This window comes from Choloepus didactylus, chromosome 14, assembly GCF_015220235.1.
Source record: "Choloepus didactylus isolate mChoDid1 chromosome 14, mChoDid1.pri, whole genome shotgun sequence".
In the NCBI taxonomy this organism is placed as follows: domain Eukaryota; kingdom Metazoa; phylum Chordata; class Mammalia; order Pilosa; family Megalonychidae; genus Choloepus; species Choloepus didactylus.
Genome location: NC_051320.1, coordinates 65,697,773 through 65,721,601, shown reverse-complemented (window position 1 = coordinate 65,721,601; position 23,829 = coordinate 65,697,773). Strand labels below are relative to the sequence as shown.

The following is a 23,829-nucleotide window of genomic DNA, read 5'->3' as shown; positions in this document are numbered from 1 at the left end:
AACAATATTTATTAAATGTTTACCATGTGCCAGACATTGTGCTAAGGGCAAGATCAAGTCTCTCTCACAACCCTATGAAGTAGCCACTCATGTTAACTTCATGCTATGGATGAGAAAATTGAAGTTTAGAAAGGCTAAATATCTTGTTCATGGTCACAAAATTCCATTTAATCAATTTGGTGTGATTCTGGAGTTAAGTGCTCTTATTAACCACTATGCTGTGTTTTCTTTCAATAAGTCTATGATCTAATAATTGAATACAGAGGACTCGTGTGTGTGTGTGTGTGTGTGTGTGTGTGTGTAATATGAGCTGATAGGGCAAGGAAAGAAAATATTAGAACCTTTATTTACATTCTTTGTCTGAAAATATATTACTAATAATTAATACGTGGCTTGACACTGACAGCCCCAGTCAGTTCATCTCTCAGGTGTTCCATGTGTGCACCATCTTCAAAGAGGAGAGGAGTTTCACAACATGGAGGTGTTGACTGTGTCTTCCTCACTGGTTGGTTTGCAGATGAGGGGTGCATGATTCAATGGATTTATGGATTTTACTATCTAGTTTTAATTAAATTAACCTCACAAAATAGACCATGGCTTAAAAAGATGCTTGCCAAGAAGGTGTGACTTGAAGATAATAATAATGCAAGCACAAGCAAAGCACAAGCAAACAAAAATAATTGCAGGTGATTTGATACTTAGTAGGAGGTCTTTGTCAGCTGTATCATGAAATAAAAATCAGAATTGTGGGTTAAAAATCAGATGGGATAAGAAGCCAGCTCCCCAAAACATGAACTTGTCACAAAGTAGATTTAAAGTATGGACCTGCATTTATTCTTGTTGATAATAAACAGTACTCTAAGAATAGATTGTGCATTCAGATATTAACCAATTATAGCAAAAGTATATACTTTATACGCAAACAAACATATTGAGGGTGGTGTGCTAAAAAACTGTTACTGAGAGGAATACAGCTCAGAAAAACTAATTATTAGTTTGTGCTTTCATGGTATTTCATTGATTAATTCCATTTACTCATTTCTCAAATTTTCGCATTTTAATTCTTCATTGCATAAATATTTTCTCTTTAATACTTTTCTAATTTTCTTATCAAACATTCATTATTCCTTTTCAGATCACTCTTCTAAGGGTACACTTCTTTAATTTCAAGAAGAAAAAATGCAAATGAAAATCCATTTGCTGTATGAATCAAATGTAAATCTAAACTTCTGGGCAAATTCAAGGCTCATGTAAAATGTTAGTGCCCAACTCTCCTGCCTCGCTTTTCATTTTCCAGAACACCATGTTCTCTAATGCCCTGGGCTCAGGATCCCTTCACCAGAATTCCTTTCCCATCATAGCTCTCCTTTGCTTTGTAACTTCCATTGCACTCATTCCTTTCAGGCTTCATCTTCATCAGGGACACTGAGACAGGTACTTGCCAAAAAGGCTCTGTGCTGTCATTGGGGATTTCACTCCACTTCTTCCCTCTCTCCCGCTCTCCTTTCTTTCCTTGGTTCTACTGAGTGTTTGATAGGAATTATGCTAAACTCTGATTATACAGACTAAATATGAATAAGATGAAGAGGAGCTCCTAATCCCTGTTGCATAATTTACATATGCATTCATTTATTTATACATTCATTTATTTATACACTCAGCTAATAATTAGTTCAGAGTCTACTCTAAGTTAAACACTGTTCCAGTCAAAGGGGAATCAGCAGAGAACCAGAAAGACAAAGTTCCGGAATTAATTGAGCTTATGTTTTAGAGGGAAAGCTTGAAATAAACAAATTTTAAATGAATATAACATTAGGAGTTATGAGTAAATAAAGAAAAATGGGGGTTGGGGTGGATATTTCAAATAAATATGGCAAAGACAAGACCTCTCCAAAGAGATCACAGTTGAGCAGGGGCCTGGCTGAAATGAGAGTGAGCCATATAAGCACTTGTGGATGAACATTTCAAGCAGAACGAGGAGCAAATGCAAACACCGTGAAACAGGAATGAGCTAGACATAGTCCAGAATCACAGGGAGGCCTGTGTGGCTACCATGGTGGGAGCCAGGGGCAGGGTTATAGAAACAAAGGAAGGAGGTTGCCGGGGGTTGGAGGGGAGTCATATAATTTGGGTTCAATGGGAAGGACTGGATATGAAGCCATCATAAAGTTTCCAACAGGGGTGTAATAAGATCTGATTTATGTTCTTAAATTTCATGTTGGCTGCAGTGTGGAGACTCTAGTGGAACAAGGGTGGAAGCAGGAAGACCAGGTAAGAGAAAACTGTAGTAGCCCAGGTGAGAGGTGATGGGGCTGGGGTTAGGATTGTGTCATGGATGAGCAATCAGGTGGAGGTGGTAGAAAGAGAGCTGACTCAGGATACAGTATTTTGAGGGCAGAGCTGACAGAACTTGCTGAAGATTTTGATGTGGGGTGTGAGAAAAACTGAGGAGCAAAATTTTGGACCTGATTAAATGGGTGAATAATTGGGTGTATTATAGTCTTTATTTATTTGTTTCCCTTTTCAGATTTTAAGTAGCATCTGGCAAACAGCAGGAGCTCAATTCATGTTTGTTGTACGAATAATCTTGGGCAAATCACTGTGATTTAATAATACTTCTTACCTCTACATATGCTATTCTTCCATTTACCATATTAGCACCAGGTACAGGAGCATGAAACATAATGCAGCCTCCAAACTGGTCACTTCCTATTTCTTCTCCAAACTTTCCTTGGAGACATGTCTGTGTAGCAAATTCACCTTTAAAATATTTTTAAAGCATCATGAAGAAAAAAACCACTTCACAATACTCTTGTTTTAATAAGGAAATATTTTTTTTTCTTATCTTGACTTAATTGTATCTTTTTATTCACATATACTTTCAATCTCATCTTGAAAATTTATTTGGGTTCATATCATCTCCTCTGGATAGTAAGAAAGTTAAGTACTTTGTCTTATTCACCTGTGCATTCCCTAAAGTACTTACCACAGTTTTTTACAGAGAAGAAAGTAAAGAACTATTCTTTCAATGGTTGAGTGAATATTGATAAAGGTATTTTGTTATTAAAAGTCTCTGAAGCTTTTCTCCAAGATTTGGAGGTTAACACAATTAACATAGTCTTATACTTGTGTAACCCTAAAATGTGCATTATCTTACTTAATTTTTAGAACCTTAATACGTAGGCAGAGGAGGAAGTATTCTTATTTTAAGCAGGATGAAACTAGGGTTCACCGGCATTGTGAGACTTGATGCAGATGAACTAAAATCAGAATTTAGATATCTGACATGGAATCCAGCAAGCTTTGTCTTGTATTATACTGCCCACTGAAGAAAAAGCTACCTATAAGCTGTATCCATTATTATTAAACTACTTACAGTATTATAACGGTACTAGTGACTACATAAAATATTTAAAAGAGTTGTAAAATACATTATGCTCCCTACTATACATGAAGACATGGCAAACATTACTAAGGTTCACCAACACCCAGTTCTCTTCCACTTCTGGGTATACTAGAGTTTGCACTAACTCACTTCCTTAAAGTTAAGTACGGCCATGAAGTTAGTTCGGATCAATTACACATGAGGAGAATGATATGTGTCACTGCAGGACCAACACATTTGATTGCTGGTGCTCAACTCTGCAGCCATCTCATCTGCTGCCTCGGACATCACTGAAGCCCATGTTGAGATGGAGCCTCCACCAGTCTAGCTCCTGGAATGATTACAAGGAACAGGGCCCTCCCGCTGAACCATAATGGACATGTAGAATGAAAGAGAAATACACCTTTATCATTTTAAATCACTGATATTGGGGCTTGTTTATTCCTACAGCAGTTCTGAGCAAGGGGTGATTCTGCCCCTCATTCACCCACCCCAACCGGGGAATATTCTAAATGTCTGGAAGCATTTTTGGTTGTCACAATTAAGGGGATGTTACTGAATTTGGTGGATAGCAGCCAGGGATGCTGCTGAACATCTTGCAATGCACAGGACAGCACCTCACAGCGAAGAATTGTCTGGCCCAAAATGTCAATAGTGGATGAGAATGAGAAACCCTAACCAATCTTACCCTGACTGGCTTAGATCCATATGACTACCTATCCATCCATCCATCCATCCATCCATCCTTCATCCATCTGTCCATTCATCCATCCATTATCTATCCAGGAATTATTTATGAAAATATCAATCTTCTATTAATCCACTCTCACATACGCTGTTCTGATGGACTGCAGACTCTGGAGTACAGAAAAAGCATTGATGAATCAAAACTTTGCTAATAAGATCACTATCAAGTATAGCTTTCTACTTTTTCTGAGTAAATCTAAATGGTGTAGCTTCTTAATGACAGTATGTAATACTATAATCATCATGATAGAATCTAAACACATAAGGGACCCTAAGTATAGAAAGAAACTTATCAACAGAACCTAAGCACACTTACAGTCTCAACCGTAACCATTTTTCTTCACTATATTGTAAATATGTACTACTTTAATAACATTCCTGGAAAACACTATCAGTATTTCAAACTTTCAATATTTAGTGATACTATGACAGGAAAGCAACTTACAATTTGAAATTAAAATCATGTACCTCAACAGAAAATCAAATAAATTCTGAACATGTTTAGCATGATGTGGTGGATTGAAGTTGTATGTACCCTAGAAAAACATGTTCTTAAATTTAATCCATTCCTGTGGGTGTGAAACCATTTTAAGTAGGACATTTTGATGAGGCTACTTCAGTTAAGGTGTGACCCACCTCATTCAAGATGGGTCTTAATCCTATTACTGAAGACCTTTATAAATGGAATGAATACAGAGCTAAAGAAAGAAAGCCACAGCAGAAAGAAACTAAAATCAACAAAACCTGGAAGACAAGTGAGAGACCAGCAGACGCCACCATGTGCCTTGCCATGAGATGGGGGAGCCACAGATCAAGAGCAGCCAGTCTTGGGCAGAAAGCATCTCCTTGATGATGCCTTGATCTGGATATTTTCCTGACTTCAAACTGTAAGCTAATAAATTCCCATTGTTTAAGTCAACACATTTCATGGCATTTGCCGGAGCAGCCTAGGAAACTAAAACACATGATTATACCAGACACAATTTAGTTGCTAAAATTACCTGTATCAAATCCATCAGGACATGCTGGGATTTTGTTATTCCACTCTACATTACCAGATCCTCTTATTAAGATATTTCTTGTAAGAATTCCAACTTCTGCTCTTGCTTCAAACATAGTTCCATCAGGGAGTGTGACAGTGATTCCCAAGTGTGTGAAATTCAGTGGTTTAGTTAATGTTATGTTTATGCCATCAGCAGATACAGATGCAATTGTCCTTTTTTCATTCTCTTGTTGACTGTTTCTGTAAAAAATAGAAAAAAAAACTTTCAAAATTAATAGAAATATATTGTATTTTGGGGGTATTTATTTTATGATGTTTTGAACAATTCATTTATAAAAGGAAAATATTTCTTTTGTGTGAGACAATATTCTGAAGGAGAATTTAGCATTTTACTCTTCCTTAGAACAACAATATAAACTTTAAGATGCATCTCAATAATATTTTCAAAGTACTACATTTGTTCATAGAACTGTGCCAAATTCTATAAAATACTCAAAAGAACCAGACAGTTTAACACCAAATAGCAAAATGAGAAAGATACTCATGGTAAGTATGATGGCTAAAGATTAATAACCTTAATAATGAAAGTATCACACAAATCAATAAGAAAAATACCAATATCCAACAGACTAATGGGCAAAGAATATTATGAGAAAATGCTTATTTTACATAATTCACCCAAGTAATTCATCTACACTTATTGAGATCCTCCTTTTTTCTGGAGCTGGTAATTTAAAGATGACTCAGATGTCAACTCTGCTTTCAAGAATTTTGGTTTATTCAGAAGAGTGACATAGAAACCATCAGTTACAATAAAATGTATTGTTACTACTAATAAACATGGAGAGGGGGTGACATCATCAACATAGCAATGTAAACAGCTACTGAAAACTCCTCTCCAGAGATTCAATGAAAAAAAAAAGGACAATTCTGAATTGTTTGAAACTCTGGAGGAGGATATAAACTGGAGAAAGACCTTGCAGATGTTGAATTGAAGAAAAAGAAGAAATACCAGGTAGGAATCTTCCATCCCAGACCAGCTGGTTCTTTCTCCTCCCCCTCACTCAGGCTCAGTGTCGGAAAGGCACAGAATCAGCAGTGGGACCCCTCCCAACATGGACACAGATTTTAAAATCTCTCACAGCAGAGAGACATACCCCCACTGTTTGAAGACCTAGGGGACAGGGGGGCACATTTCAAGGCCCAGGTCAGTGAGGGACAAAGAGACTGAGAAAACGTGGAGACTGTTTCCAGCCCTGGGTCTGAAAACTCTTCCCCCACCCTTGAGGGAAAGAGCAGCCGTTTCCTTGCCTTGGGGATGGCTGGAGTGCTGGGTCAGCTGAGGGAGTACTCTGCCACAGGTATAGCCCCACACTGAGTCAGATTTTGGCCAGCAAAGTGAGGGCATAGGAATCCTGCAGTTTCAGCTCACCTGTGTAGACACAGCCTGTGCTTGGAGGCAAAGAAGCCTCTGAGAACAATTAAGTTACTGAACAGCACCATCTGGAAAGTGCAAGGGAATAGAAACACTTTTAAAAAGATGCTCCAGACCCTTTATTAGGACAACAGGAGCTGGTCTACATGCTCTGCACAGAAACCCAGCTCTGTTTGGCTGAGAAATTCAGAAGATCCAAATGTTAAAAGCAGGGCTCTAAAATAAACCCAGGTCTTGCTGGCTAGCAGAAAACAGAGCACAACTGGAAACCGGCAGATCTATATTACCACACATAGTGAACTTGCTAGGATGCCCAGTGCCTACATCCCATCCCTGTGGCAGGCCACAGTGGGTGCTTGATTTGGGGGGGAAACTGAGGGGCAGAGCCAATCTGACAACTGGCCAGTGAGAGAAACAAAGAAATACAGAGATCAAAGAAAACCAACAAGAAAACCCAAGGCAAAAGAGAGAAAGCTACCTTCAGAATAAATCCATCAAGAAAATCAGATGCTTAGACAGCAAAAAAACTCATGAGCCATATACCAGGAAACACAAAGATACGGCCCAGCCAAAGGAACAAACTAACACCTCAACTGAGACTTAAAAGTTTAAACAACTAATTAAAGATGTTCAAACACATCTTCTAAATCAAATCAACAAGTTGAAGGAAAATGGGCCAAAAGAGATGAAGGATATAAAGAAGACGCTGGGTGACCATAAGGAAGAATTCATAAGCTTGGAAAAACAAAATGGCAGAAGTTATGGAAATGAAAGGCACAATAAAGAGATGAAAAACACAACAGAGACATACAACAGCAGAGTTGGAGAGGCAGAAGAAAGGATAACTGAACTAGAGGATGGAAAATCTGAAATTCTACACACAAAAGAACAGATAAGAAAAAGAATGGAAAAATATGAGCAGGGGCTCAGGGAACTGAATGACAATATAAAGTGCATGAATATATTTGTTATACGTGTCCCAGAAGGAGAAGAGAAGAGAAAAGGGGCATAAAGAATAATAGAGGAAATAATCAATGAAAAATTCCCAACTCTTATGAAAGACATAAAATTACAGGTACAAGAAGCGCAGCATACTCCAAACAGAATTGATCCAAACAGACCTACTCCAAGACACTTACTAATCAGACTGTCAAATGTCAAAGACAAAGAGAGAATTCTGAAAGCAGCAAGAGAAAAGCGATCCATCACATACAAGGGAAGATTTGTGCAGATTTCTCAGTAGAAACCCTGGAGGCAAAAAGAAAGTGGTATGATACATTCAAGAGAGAAAGAGAAAAACTGCCAACCAAGGATCCTATATCTGGCAAAACTGTCCTTCAGAAATGAGGGAGAGTTAAAAATATTTACAGATAAACAGACACTGAGAGAGTTCATGAGCAGGAGACCTCCTCTACAAGAAATACTAAAGGGAGTGCTACAGACAGATAGGAAAAGACAGGAGAGACAGGTTTGGAGAAGAGTGTAGATATAAGATAACAGGAGATAGAAAAAGGGTAAAGATCAGGCATTTGATGCTGAAAGAGCACAGAATTTCAATATAATTGACTGTATAGATCCAGAAATGGATAGCACAATACTGGGTGATGGTAGCACAATATTGTAAGTACAATGAACACAGATGACTGTGAGTGTGGTTGAAAGAGGAAGGTTCAGGGCATGTAGGGTACCAGAAGGAAAGATAGAAGATAAAGAATGGGACAGTATAACTTAGTGAACCCTAGAATGGTCAATGATTGTGATTAAATGTACAAATACAAGAATGGTTTTACATGAGGAAGAACAAATGAATGTCAACTATGCAAGGTATTGAAAATGGGATAGTACTGTGGAAAAAATACAATCAATGCAAACTAGAGTCTATAGTTAACAGTAACATGTAATATGCTTCCATTAAATGTAACAAAAGCAATATACTAAAGCTAAATGTCTATAATAGGGAGATATAAGGAAGGGGTACGGGATTCTTGGCATAGGGGTTGTTGTCTGACCTTTTTATTGTATTTTATTTTATTTTAATTTCATTTCTTCTTTTGTTTTATTTGTCATTTTTCTCTTTTTCTTTTGTTTGCCTCTTCCTCTTTCTTTGTGGAAGAAACGAAAATGTTCTCATATAGATAGTGGTGATGAATGCATAACTGTGATATACAGGGAACCATTGATCATTTACTTAGGAAGGAATTACGATGTGTGAACAAAACTGTCTAAAAAATAAACAGAGGAATACAGTAATAGAGAAAATGTGGAGAAAGGGATGTTCTTAATCACCATTGGTGGGGAAGTAGAATGGTGCAGCCCATACTGGAGGGCAATGTGGTGGTTCCACAGGAAGCTTAGCATGAGGTTGCCATTTCGTCCTGCAACTTGGTTATTGAGTATATTCTTGAAAGAACTGAAAAGAGGGACATGAATGGATATTTGCACGGTGGGGTTTATGGTGGCAGTGTTCATGATTCGCAGTAGAAGATGGTGGCTTACAGGTACATAGACTGATGAATGGAATGGCAAACTGTGATGTATACATACAATGGAATATTGAGCTGTTACAAGAAGGAATGAAGTTGTAAGGTATGCAACTAGGTGAATGGACATTGAGGACAGTATATTGAGTGAAATAAACCAGAAATGAAAAGACAAACATTATAATGCCTCAATAATGAAGACCAACTACAATATGCAAACTCTGAGAATTGAATTCGAGGGCATAGGTTATCAGGGAAAGGCTTATTGTAAAGGTTCCTAGATTGTATGCTCTTACAGCCGTTACATCTACTCCTGAGTTGTAATAGCTATTTCTAAACTCTGAAATGCTGAGCTCTTTGTGTATAACCTGGTCAGTCCCTGGAACTTTGGGTATCTGTGTGACACCTGAGACTCAGAGCCAGAGTCTGGCAGCTATGAATGTCAGCATTACCCCATACAGCAAATGTAGACTCTGAAAAAAGAGATCAGACTTCAATTAGAGATATGAATGAAACGGACTTGGTTAGGACTAAGGTAAATCAGAATAAAGGGTAAAGGATGATATTGACTGTGTCTTAAAACTTCAACTTCTGTATGAGACCACAGGGAGAGATGTTTATTAGGTGCAAACTCTATATTTTTTGTAGCACACTATATAATTTAACTTGTATGGTCAGTTTATTCAAACACCAAAATTACATGGAACTTTGAATAGGAATTGAAATCTTTTTGGTTTGTACAGGTTAGTGTGAAGCTCTGAAACATCCCAGAGTAATCTGGGCAGAGAATAAAAAAGTATTTGCAAAGCCCCACTGAGGGACTGGGGGGGGAAATGTGGAAATATTAAACTTCCCCATCTGGGGAATTACTGATATTCTCACAAGCACTGGGACTACCAGTTACCAATCTTGGGACTTATGAAGCTTGTTACTGCAAAGGAGAGGCTAAGCCTACTTATAATTCTGCCTAAGAGTCACCCCCAGAGAACCTCTGTTGTTGCTCAGATGTGGCCTCTCTCTCTAAGCCATCTTGGCAGGTAAACTAACTGCCCTCCCCACTATGTGGGACATGACTCCCAGGGGTGTAAATCTCCCTGGCAATGTGGGACATGACTCACAGAGATGAGCTTGGCCCGGGCTTGATCATGGGATCAAGAAAGCCTTCTTGAGGGGAGCAAAATGAAATGAAATAAAATTTCGGTGGCTGAGAGATTTCAAATAGAGTCAAGAGGTTATTCTGGAGGTTATTCTTATGCATTATATAGATATCCCTTTTTAGTTTTTAGTGTATAGGAATAGCTAGAAGGAAATATCTGAAACTCTTGAACTGCAACCCAGTAGCCTTGATTTTTGAAGACGATTGTATAACTATATAGCTTACATTGTGTGACCATGTAATTGTGAAAACCTTGTGGTTCACACTCTTTTTACCCAGTGTATGGACAGATGAGTAGAAAAATGAGGACAAAAAGTAAATGAATAAAAGGGAGGGATGAATAATAGGGAGGGATGGGGGGTATGGGATGTTTTGGGTGTTCTTTTTACTTTAATTTTTATTCTTATTCTTTTTTTGTGGTAATGCAAATGTTCAAAAGTTGATTGTGTTGAGTGAAATGGGCATAATCCATGACATTTGCTAGACTGTGAACTGATGGAACACTCGGAGAGTACTTCGATATTATGTATCAAGAATCCTGAAAAATATTTGCATGCTCTTACCTAGTTACTCTCTTTTGGGAATTTACCTTAAAGAAATAATAAGAAAGTCACAAAATCCATATATATATATATATATATAATATATATACATAGATTATTATATATAATATATATATATTTATTTTGAACACTTCATTGATATATATAGAGGTAGGAAAGACAGGATTCTTTCAATATCAAATAACTTGGAAACAACCTATGGGTCCAACAATAGAACTTCAATAACTTCAATATCAATAACTTCAATATCAAAAAACTTGGAAACAACCTATGGGTCCAACAACAGAACAAAGACCAAGTAAGAAATATACTGCCATTAAAATAATGCAAACCAAGAGTTTACTAATAACCAAAGATAATGCTTATGATACAGTTATGTACAGATACCAAACTGCACATACTGTATGATCTTAATTACGTAAAAATATTAATAATTCATAGAACTAAACCTGGAAAACTAAAACCAGCTATCTCAATGGTAGGATTATATTTTCTAAGTTTTCCAAATTTTCAATTAAAAAAAGAAAGAGAAAAATGTATTACAATTCCTGTTACACCTTATGATTTCACTGAAGAGACAAATATAAACATCTCAGGGTGAAAACTAAAGTCCTTTCACTGGTTTGAAAAGTTCACGCCAGTGGTTCTAGTTGTATATTAGAATCACCTGAAGAGTTGTTAATATATACTGTTGCCCAGGCTTCACCCAGATCAGCTAAATCAGAATCTCTGGGGACCAGACCTCTGTATTCCTTAAAACCTCCCTAGATGATGGTAATAAACAGCCAAGATTGAAAATCACTGGGATCTGTACACCTGCCTCTTCCACTCCAGCCCCGCTGGCCCCTAGCTAGTCTTTGGACCCAAAGGCAGGAGCCCAGCACCTCCTCTCCCTAATAGCGTCAGAGCCCCTCACTTCCTTTAGGTTTTCTGCTCCAAAGTCTCTTTATCAGGAAGGCCTTCTTCCCTGACCTCCTGTGAAACAGAAGTGAGCCTACCCCTCCCTCCAGCCTTCCCATCCCCTTGGACCTTGCTTAATTTTCTCCATAGTATTTCTGACATTTATATCTCTATATCTTTTCTTTCTTATTAGTTTATTGTCTGATTACCTTTAAGCTGCAGAAAGAAAAGGACTTTTGTTTTTTTGTTTTTTTTGCCCCCACTATTCTCTCCCTAAGTGCTTAGAAAGGTGCCTGGACAGGTAACAGACACTTATTAAATAACTGATAAATTAATGAATGAAATGAATGCTAACAAAACAAATTATGTAAGTGCCAAAATGAGAGGTATAGTAGATGTTGAGTATTGCAGGAGGTCTGAGATTGGAGACATTGAAGTGAGCTGGAGAGTTTGAGAAAGTTTTTAAAGTAGGACTAGCACTCATGCGAGATTCCAAGCAGCTAGATAGGTGCGTTGGAAAAAGTAATGGAGGGAGACACTGCAAACAGAGCAGAGGGGTACAGAGGCTTGGAAGAAGCAGAGAGCTGCACTTAGAAGAAGACAAGGTTGACATGAAGGGTACATATATCCATTTATAACTCTGAGGATCATACCGAGAAATCTAAAATGTATTTAGGTCAGTGGTCTTCAACTGGGGGTGACTTGTCCCTACAGGGACATTTGGCAATACCTGCAGAGAATTTTGGCTATTCTAACTGGGGGGCTGCTACTGGCATGTAGTAGAGACCAGGGATGCTGCTAAATGTCCTACAATGCACAGGACAGCTCCCCACCCCCACCCCAACAAAGAATTATCCAGTCCAAAATGTCAAAATGCTAAGGCTGAGAAACCTCACAAAGAGAAGTCATGTGAGGTTTCAGAGCAGGGAAAAGAAATGACTGAGGTGATATTTAGGAAGTCTCATTTCTACCATTCCTCCAATACAGTCTAAGTTCCAGCCACAGAATAGGGGCTTCCATTTCTATAATAGACATATTCATGTATCTAGTCATTCAGCAAACATTTATTGAGTCCATTTCCAAGACACAGTGCTAAGAACCTGGGATGCAAAGTAGAAAAAGACACTGCCCCTGACTTCAAAGAGACAATGTGCCAATGCCTGTTTTTATATCATCTATTAAATTGTGATTGGTGCTGTGAACAGAGGTAAGCTTAAGGGAGTTACCTGTGTGTCTTCCAAAACTCTCTTGGACTCTTCTCTCCCATGGCAAAACCCTTTCACCCTTTAAATGCCAGCTCAAATGTCACAATTGAAATAGATTCAATGTCACCTTTCTCAACTTTCCCAATAAGCCTTCTTCTGGATTCCCAATATGTGTTGTACAATGTGCTGTTAGCACTCAAACCACCCCCATCTACTTCTCTGTCCATTCCACACTTATCTGTCTGCTTTTCTAGGAAAGGGACTCATTTAATTATTTTGTGTGCTAAGCCCTTAGAACAGCACCTGTCACAAATCAGTAACTGGTTTTGATTGTTTGAACAATTAATGAAGAATGAATTAGTGTGGAGAAGAAAATAGAGGAATGGAGACCAAACAGTAAGCTGATGTAATATTTCAGGTGTGAGAGGCTGAGAGTCTAAATTAAATTGGGAAAAGGGAAGAGACATTTCAAGGACAAACCAGAGGAACTTGGTGCTGTGCTGGAAGTGAAAAATGATAATAACTAGAAGGACACTGGGGAAGATTTTGTGAAAAAAAATTAGACTGTAGGAGTTTAAAGAAAAATGGATAGTAAGGGTTAAGTGAAAGAAACGGGCACATAATATTTAAGCCATTTAATAATTGTTTAAGAAATGGTGGGGGGAGTAGCTAGCAGGGACAGGAAGACTAAACAAAGTTGTTTTTAAAGATGGTGGAAAATGGGTAAATCTATAATGCCAAAAGATTCAGAGAAGGAATTGGGTTCTGGGGGAGGTAGAATTAAAGGTGCTAGGGATAAGAGTGAATCAAGAGTGCAAGATCCCACAGGAGCAATGGAAAAGGTTTTAGTCTGGCCTCTCCTGAATAAAGCAATTTATTCAGAAAAGAAAGTTCTAAAAAGCATTCTTATATGTTGTATACACTTTTTCTTTCTTCATCATCATATCTATATTAACACGTGTAGTACTTTGAGTCAAATTCTGCTCTCAGTTCTTTACACATATTAACTCATTTAATCTTTATAATAATTCCACAAGATAAATATTAATATCATTCCTGCCTTACTGAAAAACAAACAGGTGAAATAGTATGGTCAGAAGGCTGCTAAGTGGTCCTGTTGGCAGTTAGACCCAAGAAGACTGACTTTAGAAGAAGTTTTCTTAATTACTTGCTTTACAAACTCTCAAATAGGATTTACCAGTGAGATAGGAAACAATGAGCTAAATTTAGTAGGAACCTCCTTAATTCTTGTTTCTTAAAGCTAAATGTTCCAAGGCTAAATTCTAAACTTACTCTTCTATTTCATACAGAAAAGCTATAAATGAGGATTTTCTATTCTATTAGTAAGCTCTTTCATTTTGCTGCTTTTTTATTTTGCCATTATATAATTAAAATTTCTTCCAAGTGGAGAAAAATCAGGCACTTATCAAGCTAAGTATATATTTAACTCTTTCTAACATCTGCACGTCTATTTTTAACTTGGAAAATGGCAATCTCCAAACGTCATCTTGAATTTTAATTTTAAATAGAGTCATGGCCTTAACATAATTTAGCTATTTCCTGTCATAAAATTACTATTTTATTTCCTGATAAGTATAACCATATCAAATTTTACTATTATCCATAATCTGAACAATCAAGTGAAAATAAAGCTCCTCTTGCTTTTGTTCCCCCTTTGATATACTTGGTGTAGCTTAATATTAGTATCCTTTCTTTTATTTTCTATTTGCTACAACATATAATTAAGCAGAAATTAAGGGTCAAAACCAGTTTTAATTTTAAAATGCCAGGCACCCAAAACGTCATGTTAATCATCACTCATTCCACAGCGATTTCTTCCCTTTTATTCAATCATTACTAACAATTTTGCTCCGTGGGAACTACTGCCAAGAGCGCAAGACAAGAAACGAGTTCACTAGCTGCTTCCAGCCCTATTCTTTGCTGACCTCACATAAAGAAGCTCATTTACATGTTTGCATGTATTAACATATTTAGGTAAAGCTGTGAGCGATTTTCAAATGATTTTTAGTAGCAGAATGCTTTTTCAAATGAAATCATACATGGGGCCCTAACCTCAGATAAAAGAGAAAATACTTTATTATTACACATCTATTTTATAGGTTCACATTTAACACTTTTTCTTATTATAAATTTGATCAATGAAAACCCTTCAGACTGGTAATCAAGCAAATGTTAACATTTGGCAAATAACGGTTTTGGGTATGCATGTTTCTTTATTAGAGGTTTTAGAATGAGATAAATTTAAACCAAATAGTTATGGACTCTCTGAACCATCTCACTTCACACAGTTTAAAAATCTCTGTTCTAGATCAAAGTCCTCAGGCCCAGGAGGCTTCATACCTGTGTCCTGTGCTTGCGATTACAATGTCATCTCCTGCTTTCCATGTAACAGCTTCTTGTAGAATCAGAGTCCTTTCCCCTGCCTCTGCAGTATGAGCCAAACGAGTCCAGATCACAGGAATAGGCAGACCTGGAGCCCAACATACAACCGATTATTTCTCCAGGCATGTTTTCTTGGTTATTGAGAGCTTTACGTACTTTTAATTTTTTCCTGGATTGACTCAATTTTAGGAAGGTGCATTTTAACTTAGAATTTCATAGCTTTCTCATAAAAGAAATATGTAGAATTCTTGTCTCCCAAGAGTAACAATTATGTTTGTAATAATATATATTATTCTATAAAATTTTAAAAAAAATTCTTCTGCAATGATGTGCTCCATTTAGGACAATCTTCTTTACAGTAGCACAATGTAAATGTGGAGTGATAATATTGATAAAATGGACAGAAACCTATTATCTTTGTCATTGTTGATAGGAATTACTTCAAGTGATAATTTAGGAGGAAATGAAATGTGTATGTTCCTAAGAAATTACGGTAGTATAAATATATTTAGCATACAATGCAGGACATTTATGATCATAATAGGAAATCATGTTTATGACACTAAATTTATAACAGAATTAGATTGTAATATAGAAGATTTCTTCAATATAAAATAATTTCATACTCATGCATGGCTTTCAATACTTAATTTACAAAACTCTGAACTATACTCCATCTTATATTACAATATTATTGTAATATAAAAACTTCTTAATATTGAAAGACTTCTTCAAATCAGGCTTACTTTAAGCAACAAGTTCTCCTGGTTCCTGACACATGATCAAAATCATTTTTAATTGCTGACATTCTCTGGAATATAATTATAGAAAGGTACAACTATAAATATAAAGTTATTTTTTAGAAAGAGCTCATTTTCAGATAGAGTTGTATGAAATTACAATCTTCTTCCAGATTTAGTGACTTTTTTATAAAGATGAATGTCTGAAGTAAACAGTCATTATCACTGTGGTGAGTCCTAAATTAGACAAAAGGTGTTATGGATGCACATGGAAAGGAGTAAGGAAAAGGTGGAGAGAAGACCCAGAAAGGCCACCCGGGAGTGACATTGGATCTGTATCTTGAGTATGTAGGGGCTGGCCTGGCCTGGATAAGGAGAGGGAGAGGTAACTGTGAGAGGAAACACACAAAGACATGAGATAGTCTGGTAAGTCTGCATCTAGGGATGCTTGTCATGACTATTCTCTCTAGTTTCCTGCCTGGTCTGTCCTCTGTCCAGATCAACGTGCCCTGGCCACCGTACCATGCAGCTCAAGGGTCCCCTCTCGCACGGCCAGGGTTTTGGCCCCATAGATAGGGAGCTCAGGAGATCGCAGGTGCCCATGCAAGGTTATGACCGCCTTGTGCTGAAATGGGGATGCTTCTGTCCCAACCTGGAGGAGAATTGACAAGTGTCATTCAGAAAACTGAAACTCAATATTTATGACTCCAATCACCCCAAAGTATTCTTTCATTTTTTCTCTTTCTTTTTAGGAAGCAATTATTCAGTTTTCCAGTATCTTTTTCCCAAAAGATAAACCTTAAATCTTCTAGTCATCCCAATACACTATTCCAGGCCTTTGGAAAGTATCTGGATTGACTTATCCACATCTCAGAACTAATTTTTTTTTTCTGTTCGACTTTAAATTTGGCTCTCCAACAACACACTATTATCTTTCTATTAAAATCTCAAGAATATCCTGGAAATCGTTTAGGGAGACTAAACAAAGATAAATTTGGGAGAGTATGACATAAGAACTATTCATTTTATACATAACATTTTAAAAAGAAATGGACAGGGGTTAGCAATGAATTATATCAAGTTCTCTTGAATACCTGAAAACTGCCTCCATCTGTTATCAGAATATTTTCTGCCTGGAGTTCAATGTCAGCATCATCAAATATTAGAGTTCCACCTGTGAATCACAAAATTGTAAGATACATCACAAGGAAAAGTATTATTATAAGTTATCCTTTAAATTATACAGTCAACCTCAACCTCTCATTCCTGACCTCCTATTGCTAGGCGTATCACTTTACTTCAACTCTTTGGCAACCATAAAAGCATAAAAGCTTGAGGCAAGATTCAGGGAATTGATAGAAAATCTCAGGGTGGATTCTTTTGCCTTGACCAAATGTTATTTTAAATTCTATTAAATAGCACAGCTATGCAAATTATAGTTCTATAAACTCAGGATCCCAAATATAAATTAAGAACAAAAACAAAGTTAAAGAAAAAAATTTTTAAAGAAGCCATTATAACAACATCAGCTCTTAGCTTTTATTCACTAATTAGCACTCGCAACAGCTATAATGTGATTGTCATAATTAAAGAATGCACTGGGATAAAATTTTTATTAGTCTTATGCAAATTTGCGGACAGTAACCTTCTACTTGCCCAAAGGGCCAATATTTAATAATTTCAAATAACTGAAACACTGCTGTTTTTATCTCAGAAGTTAAAACAAAAACAAAATGCAAAGTGTCTTGAGCAGCTAAAACCATCATGGCAAAGCTTGATGACAAAGCTCCAAGCCTTTACTTTTGCTAACTGACGCTTCTTTGAAACATTTTAGTTTTTTGGGTTTGCTGTAGTAAAAACAGATTAACAAGGAGCAGAGAGAATTCCAGTTAACATTTTAAAGCAGGTATGCAGACAAAGGTGAGACTCACAACCTGGCATCCAATGGGAAGTCAGAGGGATTATTTAGGATAGAATTTAACAGGTCTAATGATTTTATAACCCTTGGGACCTACTATATCAGCATTTTTCTAAGTGTGAAATACCTTTTACATTATGATCCTATGCAAGTACATGGACATGCTCACACACATGTTGTTATCCAAACAAATTTTATGAAACAACATTTAACTGAAAAGATGCCTACCCATATGCATGCAATACACTCTGATATTTTCTGTCATATTTCACCAAAAAAATACTGGTTTCATAACCATGCATGGATTTCAACACTGTTTGCAAAATTCTTAACTTCATAAAAATATTCAGTAGGCAGAGTCTAATAATCAGATTTTCAGACATTTACCCTGAATAAGCAACATTTTCAGAATAGGGGTACTTTGATCCAGTAAAATTGTCTGTCCATTTGTAATAACAACAAGCGACCCTTCCTCTGGCGGAGCTTTTCCTCCCCACGAAAAGCTGGAGGACCAAGCATCAACATAAAGGAAGTCAGCATTATCCTGTAATAAAGTAAGAGAGACTTTTAAATTTAGAGATTTGAGAAGAATTCTTTATTCAATTTCTCAAAAAAAAAAGAAATCTGAAACAATAAACATTTTTAGTAATAATCAATAAAATATAACCTACTTTAAAGATATTATAGCTGCCTCTTAGCTTATTTCAAGGTATTAGTAAGTAAAAAATCCATTTCCAATTACCCAGCAACCAAGAAGGATAATTAAAAATCCAAAATAATAAAAAAAATTAGTAATAAGCAACAAAACAAACTACTTTAAATTTATTATAATCACATCTAGGTTATTTTTAGAGATGTTAACAAAGGAAAAATTCTATTACCAATTACCCCACTTCCCATAACAGATTTTCTTTTGCTGTGCTTACTGCACCCAATAGCTCTATTACCAGTTTGGCCATGCCGATGTTTCTGATGTTTACATAAACTGGAGCCCACCCGGAAGAAGCATGGGCATTTGTCATGCAGATGATATGTGTCTTGTTGGAATAGTCAACATCACATTTGGCTTCAGCTATGGTGATGTGAATATCCTGTGTATTTTCACTGTAACGATAAAAGGAGAAAAACAAAACATTTATGTTTTCCTCAAATGTTTAGGTCACATTGTCAAATCCTTTATTGATGTGTTATTGCATAAATAAAAAGTATTGCAAAAAGTGAGGCCTTTCTACGTACTCTGTTTAAAACTGCAGTTCTTCCTCCTCAGATCAGCTATCTTGCCTTCCAGCTTTATTATTTTATGTAAAATTACCACATATCTACATAAAATATTTTTTATTTATTCTGTCTTCCTCTTTCCATTCACATGTAAGTTTCATGAAGGAAGGGCGTTTTTAATTTGTTCTGCTCAGTGGTGTACTCCATCACTTAGAACTCCTAGTACTTGGTAGGCATCTAATATATTTGCTTAATGAAAGAATACTCAATGAAAGAAATAACAAGTTGTCCCAGTGTTGGAGGAAAAAGTACCTAGGTTTAATTTATTGACCGATGCAATGCTGATCTTCAAATAGGCAAGGATTCAGGGATTATTTGTCTATGTGACATTTTCACTACATTCACAGATCATAGAACTTAATCTCCATGTAAAACTGCCATTCCAAAGTAATTATAAGTACTTGAGGAATAAAAATTGCATTTTTCTGGTGTTGTGCAGTCAGCCTCATTTGAATATTTATTCACTTGAAGAATGTCTACAATGCAGTACATAAATGTAAGACAAATAATGAGTATATTTAGGAAATAGGAACCTGACTAGTTACAGTGGAATGGACCTGATGCATGAAAGGATGTTTCATTGACCCAACATAGCAGATCATGGTTGGAAATGAGATATTGGGAAAGCATAACAAGAAGGTGATTTATACTTGTGATACTGCTTACTAGGATGTGGGGCAAGTTATATAACCTATCTAATCTCAGTCTCCTAACCACAAAATGGGGATTAAAAAGCATCTCTAAGGTAAGGCAGGAAGTTTCTATGGGTAGGAATGTGCCTGGCACAGAGTAAGTACTCAATAAATGTTAGCTCTTAGTTCTATTGTGTGCCTCACTGTGACTTACTAGTAGATGGGTGCACATTGCATGACTATATTTAAGTATGGCCCTGGCATAAGAGAGAGCAAAGAGCTTGAGTCTGGAAATATGCATTGATGCGTGTGCACGTGAACACGGTACCTGAATCCTGATCCCATGACTGTAAGTCTGGTGCCCCCTGCTGTACTGCCTCTCCTGGGAGTAATTTCAGTGATGAGCGGAGTCAGGGACATAGCGTAAGTAAACGGAGCTGTCGACTGTGACAAATCCTTCCCGTTGACCACACTCACTTCACAGACTTGCTCGGGACCCCTGCCTGTGAGAAGAGGATCAAACTGGATACAGTGCTACGATCAGACCCATACTCATTTCCAAAACCCCAAACATTTTCAAAAACATTTTCCTTTTCCGGTAATAATTGACATACATACGTTTTAGCAATAGCTAAAAGCATCAAAGTTCATGCACATTATCAATGGGAAAAAAAACTAACCCCCCCCCCCCCCTTGGAGCCTCCTATTGTAGACAATTGTACAAACCTGCCCGGTTAGGTTTCCAGCCCCAGAGGATCCAGAGTAGCAAATTGGGGCAGGAAGAAGAGAAAAACTGCTAAAGCCAGGCACATTGACAAACAGCAAGAAATGACACTGAAAGCAAGATAAGAGACAGAAAAGTATAGAACCTGATACAAACTCCTGAAAAGGAGATTCAGAGCTAGTATTAGGAAAAACATAAAAACCTCAACCAATCTTGACAGCACTGCTGCATTTTTTAAATCAGGATACAAAACCTGGCATTCAAATTATAGATTAAGCCCAGTCATACAAAGGTTATATTTTCTTTAATATTCTTTGTTTAAGAAATCAGAGAAAGAAGCAAAAAATATTTAGAAAAGTTTCATCAACTTTTGTTAATCTCTTAAAAACTATTTAAAACATATCCTTCATTCACCTAGAATATTCACTTTAGCCAAATATCTTCTTGAATTTTGTTAGACAATTAAAATTTGTTCAGTACATAGAGTATCAGATATTTAAATTTCACAACAACCCACTGAATTAAGGGTTAGTAATATCTCCATTTAATAGGTGGAAAACTGAAGCACAGAGTGGTCAAGTTACTTAGCTAAGTGGCACAATTAGTAAGCAGCAAAACTGAGATTCAGGGACTTCTCGGAGCCCAGTCTCTTAACCCCTAAATATAAACAAATACATAATAATGATAATATTAGCATATACCAGTTATCATTCCATCACTTTACATACATTAACTTATTAAACCTCACAATAATCCTATAAAGTAGGCTACCATCATTATTCTCCCTTTACAGATGAGAAAACTGAAGCACAGAGAGGTTAAATATTTTGCCACCTTTAAAGAAAATCTAATACTCCAATAGAAACTAAGAACATGTCCCCCATTTGACATTCTTAATAAACTAAGAGGCATCAGTTGATATGAGAAACTGAAAAATTGCAGTTTATTATAAGCAATTGTGCCTAACCCAAATTTTATGAATCTTGAAAGAAATATAAACCCAAAAAACAAGGTACTGAAGAAATTGCTTAAAATTCGAATGGTCATAAAAGTGATTCAATTTCACCAAAGAACCTAAAAATTGGAAAAAAGAAATTAAGATTGTGATCTTTATAAAATTAACCATTTCTCAAAGACTGTCATTCTTTTTTATGACTACTTACCATTATTAGGTGGAATTTTACATAACAAGGTTTTGTAATCAGATCTAAGCCTGTCGATTTCACATTCTGAGCCACACACTAAAATAATTGAACTTTGTGGGTTAAACCCGGTGCCTGTCACAGTCATGTTTTGACCACCACCAAAGCTCCCTAGTGAAGACAAACAAAAGAGGGAAACAAAGCTAATTAAAATAAAACCTTCTCTGTGTACAAACATTTTTAAATCTGACATGGAAGTAAGTTATAATAACTAAAAAGATTATTAAAACTGAAATTACATATACTTTCTCATGTCATGTCATGTCATGTCATATCCTGTCCTATCAATGCAACAGAAACTCTTTTCATAGTATTTTAAAACCTTCACTGAGTAAATTCCATATCTATTCATTTATTTAAACTACTTCTAGGAACTAAAATTTCATTTAAAAGAGATGCCATGAAGAATTTCAGAGTTGTCAAAATATAAATGTAAAATTTCTATTTTAACCAAGAGGTATATTGGTTATTTTTAAAGGTTTTTAACTATTAAAATAAGTTTCAAATAAAAATATACTTGGTTATGTAGTAATAATTATATGTCAATGATGTCTAATGTGATTTTAAAAAAATCTCTGCATATAACCTGACCATTTTAAGTAGGGTTAAATTTTAAATAAATTATACAGAACTAAGAGAAACAGGCATTAAACCAGTATTTCTAAATTCTTAAATAAAACTTTTGCATGCTTACTTATTTGATGCATGAAGAAAAATATTTTTAGTGTGTTACAGGAACTACAAATTTTAGCAGTGTTTGAAGAATTTTTTTTTCTAAATAAGATAAATATTTAGTGAAAACAACACAAAACATTTTATGTTTTGGTTCCCATATATTCATGACTACCTTGGCTTGGATGAATATTTTGAACAGTAAGTGGGTACTCAAAAACAACTGTGGACACAGCAGAGCCCTTTGTCATATGTTGCATTGTAATCGGAAAAGTGCCACCAGCATGATCTCCGACGACACACTGCAACACACTGTCATTGACCATGGTTACGTTACACTGAACGTTACTGATCATCACTGAAATTTCCAAGGTATCAATACCAAAATTAGATCCAGTTATCTGAATTTCAGTTCCTGGTGGACCTTAAAAAAAATAAAACAACAATATAAATATATCCAACTCCCTATACTTACACATAAATTTAAAGACATTCCTATTAACTTCTATAAATAAAATAGTATCCAGTTTAATAATACTAGTTTTAAAACTAATATAAATATTGAGAATGCAAGTCATGTCATATACATTTTTGATTACAATAAACAATATAGTCTAAGGTATATTAACTAGAAGTAATTTATCTCAAAGTTCGTTATCTTCTCACCATTCTACTGGATTGTAAGTTACTAACTGAGGCTATTAAAACAGTGAGGAGGAGAGAAGAATGAATGCCTGGAAATATGAATGTCTGAGCAAGGAGTGGGGAGAATTACTATTTTTTAAATTTTTTGTAATTTTGTACTTTCCTGGTGTTAGTGATTCTTTTGAAGATGTACTGTATTTTTCTTAATTCAAATATTTTTAATAGATAAGACTTGATAAGTGAATCATAAAATATAAATAATAAAGTATAAATACAGGAAAAAGGAATTAAAGTCTTAAAGGTGAAGGTTGATGTCAATCCCTTGAACAAATGTACATAGGGAAAGGTGTTTCCTTGCTCCCTTTCTTTTGACAAAAGTACATTGAGGACATTAAACATAAAGAAATTTTCATAAGTCATTCAAATGAAAATCCACATACCTAAATATTAAATGAATAGATAATAATCAACATAAGTTGTTACCAATGCAGTTGCCAAGTTCAAGTAGTAATAGTAAAAATAACTATAATTAACTATAATGAGGATTACCAAAATAAAAATGGTTATTTTAAAAACCATAAAAATTAATGAGATATTTCATGTTAGGAATAGTTTTAAGGCACAATCTAGAAAATAGCTTTACAGATCTTAAATTTTAAATTTTATTTGGCATTTTCACCTTTCAAATCCAACAGCATCTTTCTCAATGTGATCTACTGCTTTGTCTCTACAGGAAATAAA

General features: G+C 35.9%; 1 protein-coding gene across 1 annotated transcript in view; it reads right to left on the bottom strand.

The window, feature by feature from the left end:
• The window catches only part of PKHD1L1 (PKHD1 like 1), a 192,017-nt gene that overhangs the window by 72,167 nt on the left and 96,021 nt on the right, over nt 1–23,829 (bottom strand). Inside the window, 10 exon segments of the mRNA XM_037802604.1 lie at nt 2,624–2,760; nt 5,134–5,375; nt 15,236–15,365; nt 16,540–16,669; nt 17,112–17,191; nt 18,323–18,479; nt 18,883–19,039; nt 20,174–20,348; nt 21,733–21,882; nt 22,619–22,867. Of these exon segments, the coding sequence (XP_037658532.1) occupies nt 2,624–2,760; nt 5,134–5,375; nt 15,236–15,365; nt 16,540–16,669; nt 17,112–17,191; nt 18,323–18,479; nt 18,883–19,039; nt 20,174–20,348; nt 21,733–21,882; nt 22,619–22,867 (1,607 nt within the window).